The 12,098-nt window shown below is 38.9% G+C and overlaps 1 protein-coding gene across 1 annotated transcript; it reads right to left on the reverse strand.

Annotated features, from left to right (window-relative positions):
- Nucleotides 1-59: 59 nt before the first annotated feature.
- Nucleotides 60-8,210, reverse strand: LOC144657672 (uncharacterized). Its single transcript, XM_078518026.1, has 5 exons — nt 7,969-8,210; nt 7,775-7,842; nt 4,526-4,754; nt 3,325-4,131; nt 60-2,857 (listed from the first exon to the last, which is right to left on the reverse strand). Exons 1-5 carry the CDS (start codon nt 8,006-8,008, stop codon nt 963-965), a joined length of 3,039 nt encoding a protein of 1,012 aa, XP_078374152.1. The 5' UTR covers nt 8,009-8,210; the 3' UTR covers nt 60-962.
- Between the last annotated feature and the right edge of the window lie 3,888 nt (nt 8,211-12,098).

The following is a 12,098-nucleotide window of genomic DNA, read 5'->3' on the forward strand; positions in this document are numbered from 1 at the left end:
AGTAAAAGCATTTTGAAAATGTTAGTGGTTTGGAGGTAGACTTGAAAATAGAATAGTTTGTTAATGTAACGTTATGTAAGTTACGGCAAAGAAATACTGACAATAAAAAAATTCTTCAAAACACTGCTGGTTGGAACTGTTGTTATTGCACAATTGAGCTTACAAACCATCATTTATCATGTTCTTCCATCTCTGTTCAAGACATCTCGTGTTATTTACATATTAATTTTGTTGCAAGCGCTATAAACTCTATTGTTACTAAAAAAGAAAAAAAATCGACAAATAAAACTAGACATTCGGCACACATTTATACAAGTTTCTTCGACATCGTTTCTGACGCAAACATATCGGTAATAGTACAACATTCAAGATCCCGGTTTAACAGTCGATCTTTTCTCGACGCAACAAGCTTGTCTTTTAATACATTGTATCTTTTTTTTTCTCCTCGTCTCCTACATAAAATGGAAACTATATCGTACTCCTCAAGTACGGTATGAAGATTATCTGATTGTGCAGCCGGCTTTGTTAAGGGTAGACTTCGAAGGGAACCGCTCAGAGGAAGTTTAAAAGGCCAATTCCGATATATTAAAATTCTAACTAGGCTCCGAGGCTCGTGGGATTAATTAAAATAATAAAACATTTTATTTCATCCCTCGACTTCGTTATGATTTATTTTTTGGTTTAATTCTCCCAAGCCTCGAAGTCAAGTTGGAATCTTAATGTATCGGAACAGGCCTATTTATACTTCAACGTTAATAATTTGTCAGAGTCTGTATTGCACTTTCTAAAACTACCGGTCGGGTGTTTACTTTATACGTTCGTTCGACTTTGATAAATTCCTTCTAGTCCAAATAGGAGAATAGCTTTGAAATAATCGCACGCTAATTAAAGGAAGGGACATATCTTGTTGGAGTGCTCAGAGAAATCATGGCCTGTGAGGGGCTCAGGGGAAAGAGGATGCGTCAGTACTGGTGATAAGAAGGCTTGATAACCAATCGTGGCGATTTGTACCCAGTGGGGAGGGGTGAAATGCTGTTTGGTTGCATACGAGTGACGTTATGATCAGCGCCAGACCTCCTCCAATCAGCAGGTATGTCGGGACTGATTGATTTTCTGCGACCACCCTCCTCGCTGGTCTGTGATTTGGTTTCCATGTCTTCAAGTTCAATGGCGAGCGACTTTCTGCGTTTTTTCTCCGGTGTAACCGTAAGCGAGTCCATGTTTAAACTCTTTGCGCTCTGCACAAAACTTCCATTTGTTTCTTGATGCGTCGTAGGCCTAGGAATCTCGGATTTTCGTCTCGATGTTGTCGCTTCCTTTTGCTTTTTCTTTTTCTGTGTTTCATCTGGACTCACGGACGTGCGTCGCTTTGTTTCTGGTTCGACAATGTCTACACGTAGCTGTTTCGTTTTGTCATCCGCCATTTCATCTTCACCCGACGCCTCAGAATCTTCTAATTTCTCTTTCTTTCTCTCCCTGTCCTTGCGTTTCTTTTTCTTCTTTTCCTTCTTTTCTTTCTCTTGTGACACTGCTGAGGGTCTTCGCTGGATCTCAGGCGTGGCTGGTGTGACATTCATCCCTGCAACACTCGCAGAAAGAGTCGCCATTACTTCTTCTAACGAATCATCAGAATCGACTGTCTTTTTCTTAGCTTCTTTCTTAGTCTTCTGCTTTTTCTTCTTCTTTTTGTTATCATCGGCAACTATGCCATTCTTATGTCCATTGTCCAGCGCGATGGTTGTACCATTCATCTTTTTCCAGATATCTTCAGAACGTTCCCTTTGTTCGACATCTACGATTGCGGACTTTCTGCGTTCGTTCAAAGGCGTGGCCGATGTTGAATTTATCTTCTTTTGCTTTCTACCAGAGCCTTCCCCGTCTTCACCGCTCGCACCAATGGAAATGGACTTCCTATGTGTACCGGCAGGCGTGATTGACCGTCCATTTCTGTTCTTGCCAGATGCTTCATTTTCATCAACATCCAATCCTTCCTTATCAACAAATATTGTACCATTTTCTAAAGCCGAAGCTTTAGATGCTCTTTTTCCTCTCGTGTAAGTATCTTTCGGCGTAGCAATTTTTCTATCATTTTCCGTTGCGTCTGTAATTGATTTTCTTCTCTTCTCTCCTTCTGCAACTTGTACCGTAAGAGATTTCTGAGGAGCCTTAACGTCTATCGCAGAATTTTTCCGTGTGCCTTTGTTTTCGTTTAGTGGCGTTATGGAAGATCTCCTGTTAGGTTTCTCAGCATTCGCGGCTGACAAAAAACTTTTACTTTTCTTCTGTTTATCTTGCTTTTTGGGGTTCTTTTCCTTCTTCACTGGCAAGAAAACTGTTTGTTCTCCTGCGTCCAAGCTTAAATCAGAAGAAATTATAGATCCTTTTCGTTCTTCTTGAACATCACTCTTGACGGAAAGCTTTGCGCTACCATTAGCGAGACTTGGAGACTTTGGCTTCCTTCGCATTCTATTTCCCGCACGATTAGTTTCCTCCATGTAAACCATCGTGCTGTCCTCAATATAACCAGAATTTCTAATCCCTTTCGAGAAATGCGAGCCCGTACTTGAAGGCCGAAGTGCTCGTTCGTCATCGCTGTTTAAAATGTCGCTCAAATTTTCGTCATCACCAAGATTAACCACGCTTGCACTGTCGATGCTCCGCCTATCATCCCCAATATCAGAGCCGTCGTCGTCCAAAATGAGTCTCGGCGGAGTCCTCTGGTTATGCAGCTCGGTTGGTTTATACGCTGGTACGAGCGACCTCGCTGGGAAGCCTGGGGAGGACCAGTCGTGGTGCTGCTTCGTAGCCTCGTCATTACTTCGAGGGAAGCTGCCTGTTGTGAACGCGCTCCCATTGGCTGATGAATGAAAGAATAACATTGAAGGGCTTTAGCAGCAAGACATAAAAGAACGTCACTCAATAAATGCATTTAAATTCCACATGCAATTTTTTTAGGGTTTTTCCTTTCCAAAATTTGGACTGCTCTACCGTGTGATGTTGAGTGGTACGCGTGTACTATACGCTGAAATGTCAAATAAGATATACTTACTGTTTGAAATTAAGCATTGAGTCAGTTTTACTTAGGGTTTCAGTAGAAAATTTTTCAGTTTTCATGTATTGTTAAGGTAAAATGTATGAATGAACCAGGTAGCTATTTAATGGTGGGTTGATGGTGTAGTCCTAGCGAATCACTGAGTATCTCTTAGAGTATCTCCTAATTCATGTATGGATTCGGAGATACTCTTTCGCGAACATCACAAATTCATTCATTGCTATAACAATAACAATAAAAAAATTTTTCCACTACTTCATGTATGCACATACCATGTGACGCCCGGTCGTTTTCCTCCATCGCCTCCATGATTTTTTGCTGCTTAGTAAGTTGCTGGGATCTATTTTTATCCACGCGATCACTGTTAATTGGCGTGAACTTCTTTCTTGAAAGAAGCCAGGAATGTTTAATAAACTTCCAGAGAACACAGAGAGTAATCAACCCCCCAAAGGCAGCCGCGGCGTAGATCATGGGCTTTAAGTCTACTACAAGTGGAGGCATGTCTTCTGTTGGGGGAGCGGGTTTGGGCTTGGGTGTGGGCGCCTCGTGAAGACTATATGAACTATCCTCCATGGCAGATAGCATGAACGAGGAGGTAATAACACGCCCATCCCATAATGGGATAACAAGGGAGTTGTTGAGTTGAAGCTGTCTTAGTAACTCCAGAGAAATTTCGAGGCTTGTGACATTCTTTCCATACATTGTCATGTTTGCGGACATGCTGTTGCACGTCAGATCAATCGTTGTACCGCGGTACGAGTTGTAAGAGTTATCTTTGGTATTTGTTTTCTTGGTCTTTCCGCCCTTCATTCTTCCTCCCACAGCCAAGCGCTTTGCGCGGTGATGAGCCCTGATACCCGGCACGTCGACCCCGCAGTAAGGCCGCTGACCAGTCGCGCAGCTGGTGTCAGTGACTGTGACCTGATCCAGTGGCATGCCGGTCAGGCTGTTTATTCCTTGTTTCAGCGAGTTATTCAACTTGTCTTCTTCGTTTGAAAACTGACTGCATTCCAGTACAAACACAAGCAGCATTCTAAAGTATGTGGTTGGCTGTACAATTTTTTGCACAACTGACGCAGCTGTGGAGAGAGAGAAAATTATGTGGGAGAAAAAAAATTTTCGAGACAAATTGTGGGATAGGAACGATGAACGTCGCTGAACAGAAGGTGGGGAGGTGGGAAGCCCGAATAATGGCAAAACTCATTCAGCAAAATAAGACAGTAATAAGAGCGCGGAGAAGTTAAGATAAGATAAAGTTTTGTGGCCACTCCGGCAAAAAATAGTTATCTTCTTTGCACTTTTATGTAACCATTCACTTATAGTTATCATTGGAAATTTTATAATCACGATATCCACTGATAAACTCCCACCTTCATGATCACATTCTATTTTGCAGTCCATAAATGACTTATATTATGGACTCCTACTGGCTGAGTTAGGTTTTTCACAACAAATAGGGAGTTTATGTATTACCTGATGTGCTGGGAGTTGTGTTGTTGCACTTGTTACAGCAGTATCTTGAGTCCAGCGGGCAAACACAGCAGCTCCACTGTGTTGCATTTTCATTCGTTGCCCCGGTTAAGTTTGCAAAAGTCTGCTGATCCAGGCTATTGCAGGCGGCACTGTTCTGTGCCGCTGTACATTTGCATATATTGTTTTCCACAAGGCACGGCCTGCTGGAAAGCGTGCTGTTACATGCATCCTAGGAAAAGAACAGGTAAAATGTTAAGTCTGCGTGTGAGCCAAGTGGCTCATCTAGCCGAAGCTGATCGGTTTCCATAGTATGAAGCGACTATGAGTATTTCTACTCCCCTCTCGATGGGATGCTAGTCCATCGCAGGGTTACCCCCCCAGCAGTAAATTCGCCGGTCCCCATTTATACACCTGGGTGGAGTGAAGCACTACGAGAGTAAAGTGTCTTGCCCAAGAACACAGCACAATGACGCCGGCCAAGGCTCGAACCCTGGATTGCTCGATCCAGAGTCCAACGCGCTAACCACTGCTCCTCCCATCAGAAAAAAAAGAACAACTGGTTAACAAATGTTGATCCACAATGCAAACATCAAAACTGTACGCCATCGATAGATATCCTTGTTTTACTCTTTTCCGCTGACATAAAATAATAGCGATGTTGTTTAATCGTGTTTCTCAGTCCAGTTCTAGTTCGACAGCCTGACATTGTTAATAAAGCGGGGAGTACAAGTCTTTTTAAGCCTCAGATTTTTTATTTATTTATTCAATATTTCTTTTTTTTCTCGAGTTTTCGACTGTACAAAACTACATGGCAATGAAAAGTAAACTAAAAACATCTTGCATCTCTCGGTTATCATCAGGTAAAGTGCCAGTGAGTAAAACACAATTCATACTTTGTATTTTTTGACAAAGCAGGCAGAAATATTGATATCTTTCATATCTACTTATGCGACTTTTTTCATGCCCAGTTATTAGGACTTTTTAATCTTTTGGAAAAGAGTGCAAAGTGTTTTGCCTGTTATTTCCAATGTGACAACTTTGTAAACTTAAATAAACATCTTCGGCCCGCGTTTTAAAAAGGCGTTCGTGCTACTGTACATGTGCTATAAACACTCAGAGTATCTTCAGTGGTCGCGCCAAAACCATGTCGCACTCAATACGACGGAGTCACTTCATCGCCAGCAATCTGTTTTCGCTAGAAAAAAGCTCAGTTTAAGGTTACTATTGCCATTTAATTTATATAGCTTTATTGGAAGCAAGCCAGTCAAAATTCTTAACGTTTCTATCGTAGAACGAACGTGAAAAAAAGATGAAAACATTTAGAACAAATTAAAGCAAAACTAATTGTCTTCGAAATTTTTTCTAGTAAGGTGTTAAAAGATTATCTTAGCTTTGTTTCGCACAAGATATTGGCTCCGAACTTGATTGAGTTTTCGGGCCAGATAACCAGAACGGAATAAACCTTATTAAAAATTTATACATGCTACATTATCTTGTCATAACAATACGATTGTATTTTTAAATAATGAAATGAGGAAAAACAAGGTTATCCAGCGAAATCCATAAGGATCCGTTTTTAAAGTCTTTCGTATTCAAAGTTTTCCTTCCTTTCAACCAAAAAATAAATGGGCTTTGGTGTACCTTAGGGTGTTGAAAATAATTAAAAAGTCAAAATACTGAATTTATTTACCTTTAGCTAATAATGGAATTCAACGTGTGTAACAAGGAACTCTGTAAAAGCAGCGAGCGGGATTAATTATCAAAAATTCGTCAATATACGACTAAACAAGAAGCATTCTTATTCAAAATTCTTATTCAAATAAAAAATTTATAAGCTCCCTCGTTTTCTCGTGGACAAAAAAAGATTGTTTCTCTTACGATTATTAAACGCATCTACTTTAATATGATGCTTTTAGGTTCAGTTTCGCAGTAATAATTTTAATATTCATTTACCAGAAAATGCCCTGTAATCCATTACATTTATCTCCTTTATCTGGAAACCTGACCGCCAATTAGTAGCAGTAATAAAGCCAAAAATAAAAACATAAAATGACTTCTCGTTTATTTCAATTGCATATTGTTTTATTCTTTTAAATTAATTTAACCACGCTTTCGCGGTCGCCATTCTAATGGAAATGATCTGGCATTTTTCAGTAGACAAAAGTCTCCTAAATTTAATTTTCACTTATCCGCTTTTCACTTCAACGAAATATTTTTCTGGATACTATTTTAGCGAAGATACGATAAAATCAGCTTTGTTTCGTAACAACGCTGTTAATTCACTGTTATTACAATCATGGTAATCTTATGTACATTTTATTGAAACTTTACTACAATTCAGTGAGTACAATAAACTGATAACCGACTTTTTAAATTTTTGAATTTTAAACACGCATTTTCGCTGAACTGAGTGGATTTCTACCTAACTTCATAAATTTTTAGTGCAACAATCGAACGAGGCATGCCAAATATTCACCCATTTTAAGTTTCAAATTCTATAATTGCTTTACGACCATAAAATGGTATTCGTTTCTCCTCGTTAATAAGCTGCCTTTGTTTTACAAACACGAAAAAAGAGAGAAAAATGTTTCGTTCTCATAACAACAAATTGTTCGTCTGTATAGCAACGAAAAATTTCTTTTGCTGCCCGAGTAAAGAAACTGTCAAACAGATAAGAATATTTGTATTTATCATGAATAAATTTTCGACTTGTGTTTTAAATGAAGTGGAAATATTGAAGTTCGCGTTTAATTTGTATAATGATTTAACTCCGAGTTTCGCGCCCTTAAATTTATCGCGATTATGTTTCAGAGAAGATTAACTGTTTCGTTTTCAACTCTACCCAAGAAACGTTTACCATAACATCATTTGTAAACAGATATATATATAGAAAGCAAATCGCCTAGATTTCACAATATCGGCAGTCCCATTGTTACAGTATAAATTCGGCATATTCTGTCGATACAATTCGAAGAAAGGTTATTTAACAATTTTTTATGAAGTAAAAAATATATATGCCTGAACGCTTAAAACAGATCGTATGTATCAAATGGTTAATATATATGAAGATATGTGAAAAAATGCTATTTTCAGAGTGCTCAATCCTTTTGTATCCAAGATGTTTGTTTTTGTCGCCAGCAAGCTCGCTTTATTTAATTCGTTAATTCTCCAGATTTAGGGATTAAAAAGGCTTCGTTTATCCCTCGAGGAAAAAAAAGAGAATATATTAAAGAATATCACAGTATATACCTGAGGACATGCATAGAATACTCCCGAATCTAACGCTAAACATCCCGAGAATAACATGAGCATCACACCTAAAAATGAAAAGACAATTTCGCTCGCTTAGTAAAGAAAATAGAAATTAATCCTTAAATCGTTGTTTCTTTGATTCGATTTTTGTGTAAAAAATAAATAAATGACAACCTAGCAATCCCACTAACCGTGTAATAGAACTTGGCTTGAACATCGCCGTCCAAACATGATTCCGCCGCGAAATGGCAAATGTTCAATTGTGTAGGTCAGTTAGAGTGCGCCATCCGGCATGGTTACGGGTTTAATTTCCCTTCTCTCAGACGCTCTGATTACCAACCGGTTACTTTAGATGGTGCGAAATAAATGCGATATTTTGGGTTTCGTCCAAACGAAATTAAATTCCCAGTTTCTATGGCCTTTCATTGGCTGTGAAAACGGCAAATCACGAATAAACTAGTAATACGTGACTCGCAGGGCTCGCGAAGCTCTGGGTTGGGGGGGGGGGGGGGGGGGTAATAGGTTTTAAGCGAATGAAGTTTTGTGGGAGTGCAATATTGCGCTCCGTCGATGACGCCTTGTCATTGGCTAATGAACTTATTTGGACTGAAGAGGGCGCACCTGCAGAAGCCATCCGACATCAGAAGGTTTTCTTGTCATTTTTTTCACCAGGTGTACAAATATGAAACAGTCTCACTTCGCTTTTATCCTGTCGATGAACGCTCACAAAACTCAATAACGTCACGCAGAGACTAAAGGTCTTGGTTTTTTTAATCTGAAAATCTTGGGTTTTAATTGAACATTTTGTGTCCTATCTTTCTCCCTGCTGATATCATTGTTAAGAGAGCTTTTGAATATTGACACTTGCCTGTCACCACTGCTTTTGATAGGTTTCCAAATCTAGGCCAATCTTTGTCTAAACCCAATTAATCGTCTGAAATTGAATGGCTTCGTTATCCATCTTTCCAAGTAAATACCATAAAGGGGTCTGAAATGTTTCCATTTTCGTTTAGACACGAAAATGGACTGACCAAACAGAGTATTTAGTGATCTCGCCGCACCGTCATTATAAATTTTACGAAACACTGCTAATGCTCCGATTAGTAATTAAGGTTTCAATCAATTTCCTGTCCCAGCTTACTTCAAATCTGACGCAGTTTGAGAAGTGGCTCAGATCTTGAAGGATAAAAGGTTATATTGATTATAAACCAAGACTTTTGTACTCCGGCGGATTGTAATATGGGTGAAGCAACAAAAAACTTGAAATTTCATGAGAGGTACTACAGCAAGAGAAATACTGCACGTGGATTGGCTAGATTTGCGCCCGACTTCAAAGCGATAGATTTGCGCTATATCATGTATGGATATTGCAATATTACGTCTATCAAAGGCAAAATTGGGCAACGGTAATGTATCTGTTTAAACAAAAATTCTTTGCTAGACTCGTTAATTGCACTTTAATTTACTTGAAAACCGATGTCGCACTCTTCGCTTCGCAAATTATGTGACATCGTTTTTATTTTGGGGTGCAATTTAATGTGGAATTGATTCATTAGGTTTCGAACGCGATTGAATGGCTATAAAACTCTCTATACTGCAGCACACATTTATACAATTTACTGCTTTCTAATTGCAACAATAGTCCTGAAATTGCAATGTAATTAACGACGATATATTAAAGACTTCACCAAGAGTACACCGCTTTCTATGGTGCGAGACAATAGTTGCAGCAATAATAGCAAACGCCAAAAGCTGACCAAAGCAAGAGAGGTTAATTTCTCTCCATGCCAAAATTCCGTTCCCTGCTCAAGATTTCACCGTAGTCAAACATTTTCAGGCAGCCTTTCTTTCAGTCTATTTCGGAGAGTCTCATTCATCTTGAAGTGTTGTGATGAGCAAGGATAGATTAAACAGTTGCTGAGTGTAAACATATACCCATTTCCTCAGGTAAAGGGGTGTCAGTTTTTAACTTTGTAAATGTTTTGACAAATGGCGCCGACAAGTCCTCATATTGCTATTTTCAAAAACATAGAACTTTTTTAGTTATGCTCCAAAAAAACTTAGTAAATCGTCAGGATACCGGTAATGTATCGAGCTTTGAACTGTTAAAATTAATTTTTTTTTTGCATCTTTCTTTTGTTTGACCGTACCGCGGTCGGGTTCAAGATACGCCTGTGTTCCACTTGAAAAATTCCATATTGATGACGTAGCTCTGTTGAGATCCGTATAGTGACTCTGATTGGCTGTTGCTTAGTTACAACCAATCAGAGTCACTACGTGGATCTCAGCAGAGCTACGTCATCAGTATGGAATTTTTCAGGTAGAATCTGAGACAAACAACAAAAAGAAGGCGGAGAGAGATTGTGGTCAGAAAAAAAAAACGGCCTAACCGACTAAAAGCTTCAAGCCTGGAAGGAAAGGGCTGCTGGACGTGCTGCATACTTATGAAAATATAACGACATCTCAAACGTAATTTTGCATGTTTCCTTCCCTTCAGACCAGCCCTATACCCACCTAGGGTTATGGCCATAAGACAATAAGACAAGACCTTCCCTTCAGACATGTGGGAACAAGCAGGGTTTGTACTCTTTTGAGCATTTGGAATTCCATGTCTTTCCATGACCTTTTCCCAGTCTTTTCAAAGTTTTCCATGACCTAAATTTGACCATTTTCAGTCTTAGAAATTTTCAAACATTTTCTTGATTTCGGGTACATTTTTACCCTTTTCTTCACAATAAAATAACCTGCCTAATATATTTTGAGCAATGAATACCATTTTTCCATGACTTTCCATGACCCAAACTTAAATTCTATGACTTTCCGGGCCTGGAAAATGAAATTAAAATGAAATTAAAAATGAAATTATAAAATTCCACGACTTTCCATGACTGCAAAATGAAATTCAAAAATACACGACTTCCCAGGTTTTCCAAGACCCGTACGAACCCTGACAAGGTACTTTTAGCCATGCTGAATCGAATTTTAGAAAAATTTCCAAACAAAAAGCGATGTAACAGTGAACAAAAGCTAAGAAAAAAGGGCTCATAAGAGGTAAAAAGATATTACGGGAAAAATTATTATTTTAGTTTTTACACATTAAATAACCCTTTGTGTTCTGGAAAAGAAAAAAAAAAAAGGAAAAGAGAAACAGTGGCGATATAAACGATCGGTTGATTATATGAGAACCAGGCTTAACTGAAATAGCTGTAAATCACCGACCGCGTGTTTGCATTCCAATTCGACCCCAAAAAACGTAATAATGTAGTAAATCTACCGTATTCTCCCGCGCCACACGCAAGAGTTCAAAACAGCTCATTATTAAGTGTACGTGCGTGGCGGTCAAGTTCTTCTTTTACAATTTCGAGTCAATTTGGACTCTGACAAAAGCCCAGGAACTGATGGCCTTCCATCCGAATTCTACAAAACCTTTTGGGACGAATTATCTTCTATCTTGATTGACGCCCTGAACTACGGTTACAACACAGGGCAACTCTCGATTACACAGAGACGAGGAATAATTAAACTTATACCAAAAAAAGATTCAGACCCACATTTCATTAAAAACTGGCGCCCGATAACCCTTCTTATCTGTGATTATAAAATAGCCGCGAAAGCCATCGCAAATCGATTTAAAGCTGTTATACCAAATCTCATCAACAATGACCAGACTGGCTTCCTAAAAGGACGATTTATAGGAGAAAACATCCGATTGATAGACAATATTATTGAATATGCTTCACAAAAAAACATTCCAGGCTTGTTACTTTTTATAGATTTTGAAAAAGAGTCTCGCCTACGCTTACCATCAGTAATGACGTGTAAAAACAAACTTCCTTCGTGAATAAAATTCATTTTAGTTATGAAGGAAGTGCTTATGTACACTGCAATTTAGCCATGAAAGTAAGGCTCCGTACGTGGGTGGAATGTTTGTTTTCCTGCGAATGCGCACAGATTTCCGTCGGTTGCCTCCGTCTGCGGTCGCAGGAATATTTAAAGTTTACTTGAGTGATTTTAGGTTGGTCGAGCAATAAAATTGGACGTCTATCGGCTTCGTTCGTTAGGATTTGCCGCTGTTTACAGGTGTCGGGTCTTCGACTTCTAGACGAAAGCAATCATGTTTGTTAAATTGTCTTTGGTTTATTGAGCTATGATTGCTTAGAAAAACTTTGTTATGTGCCCTGGCCAATCAGAGAAAACACGCTGATTTTTCAGCCAATCAGCAGCGTAACTAAATCCAACCTTACCTCGACTTGGCTTAGAGGTTAGTGGTTGGGGGGGAATTTTTTTTTTTTTTTAAAAATTTAAAAATTTTTTAAAAAAG

This window comes from Oculina patagonica, chromosome 6, assembly GCF_052425735.1.
Source record: "Oculina patagonica isolate OP01 chromosome 6, crgOcupat, whole genome shotgun sequence".
In the NCBI taxonomy this organism is placed as follows: domain Eukaryota; kingdom Metazoa; phylum Cnidaria; class Anthozoa; order Scleractinia; family Oculinidae; genus Oculina; species Oculina patagonica.

What these genes read in the sequence shown, in the direction of transcription:
- LOC144657672 (XM_078518026.1), bottom strand. Translation starts at nt 8,008, where the DNA reads ATGTTTGGACGGCGATGTTCAAGCCAAGTTCTATTACACG. An exon ending in TATTCTATGCATGTCCTCAG is followed by an intron (nt 4,755 to 7,774) that starts GTATATACTGTG and finishes TTCTTTTCCTAG; the next exon opens with GATGCATGTAACAGCACGCT. An exon ending in CACAACTCCCAGCACATCAG is followed by an intron (nt 4,132 to 4,525) that starts GTAATACATAAA and finishes CTCTCTCCACAG; the next exon opens with CTGCGTCAGTTGTGCAAAAA.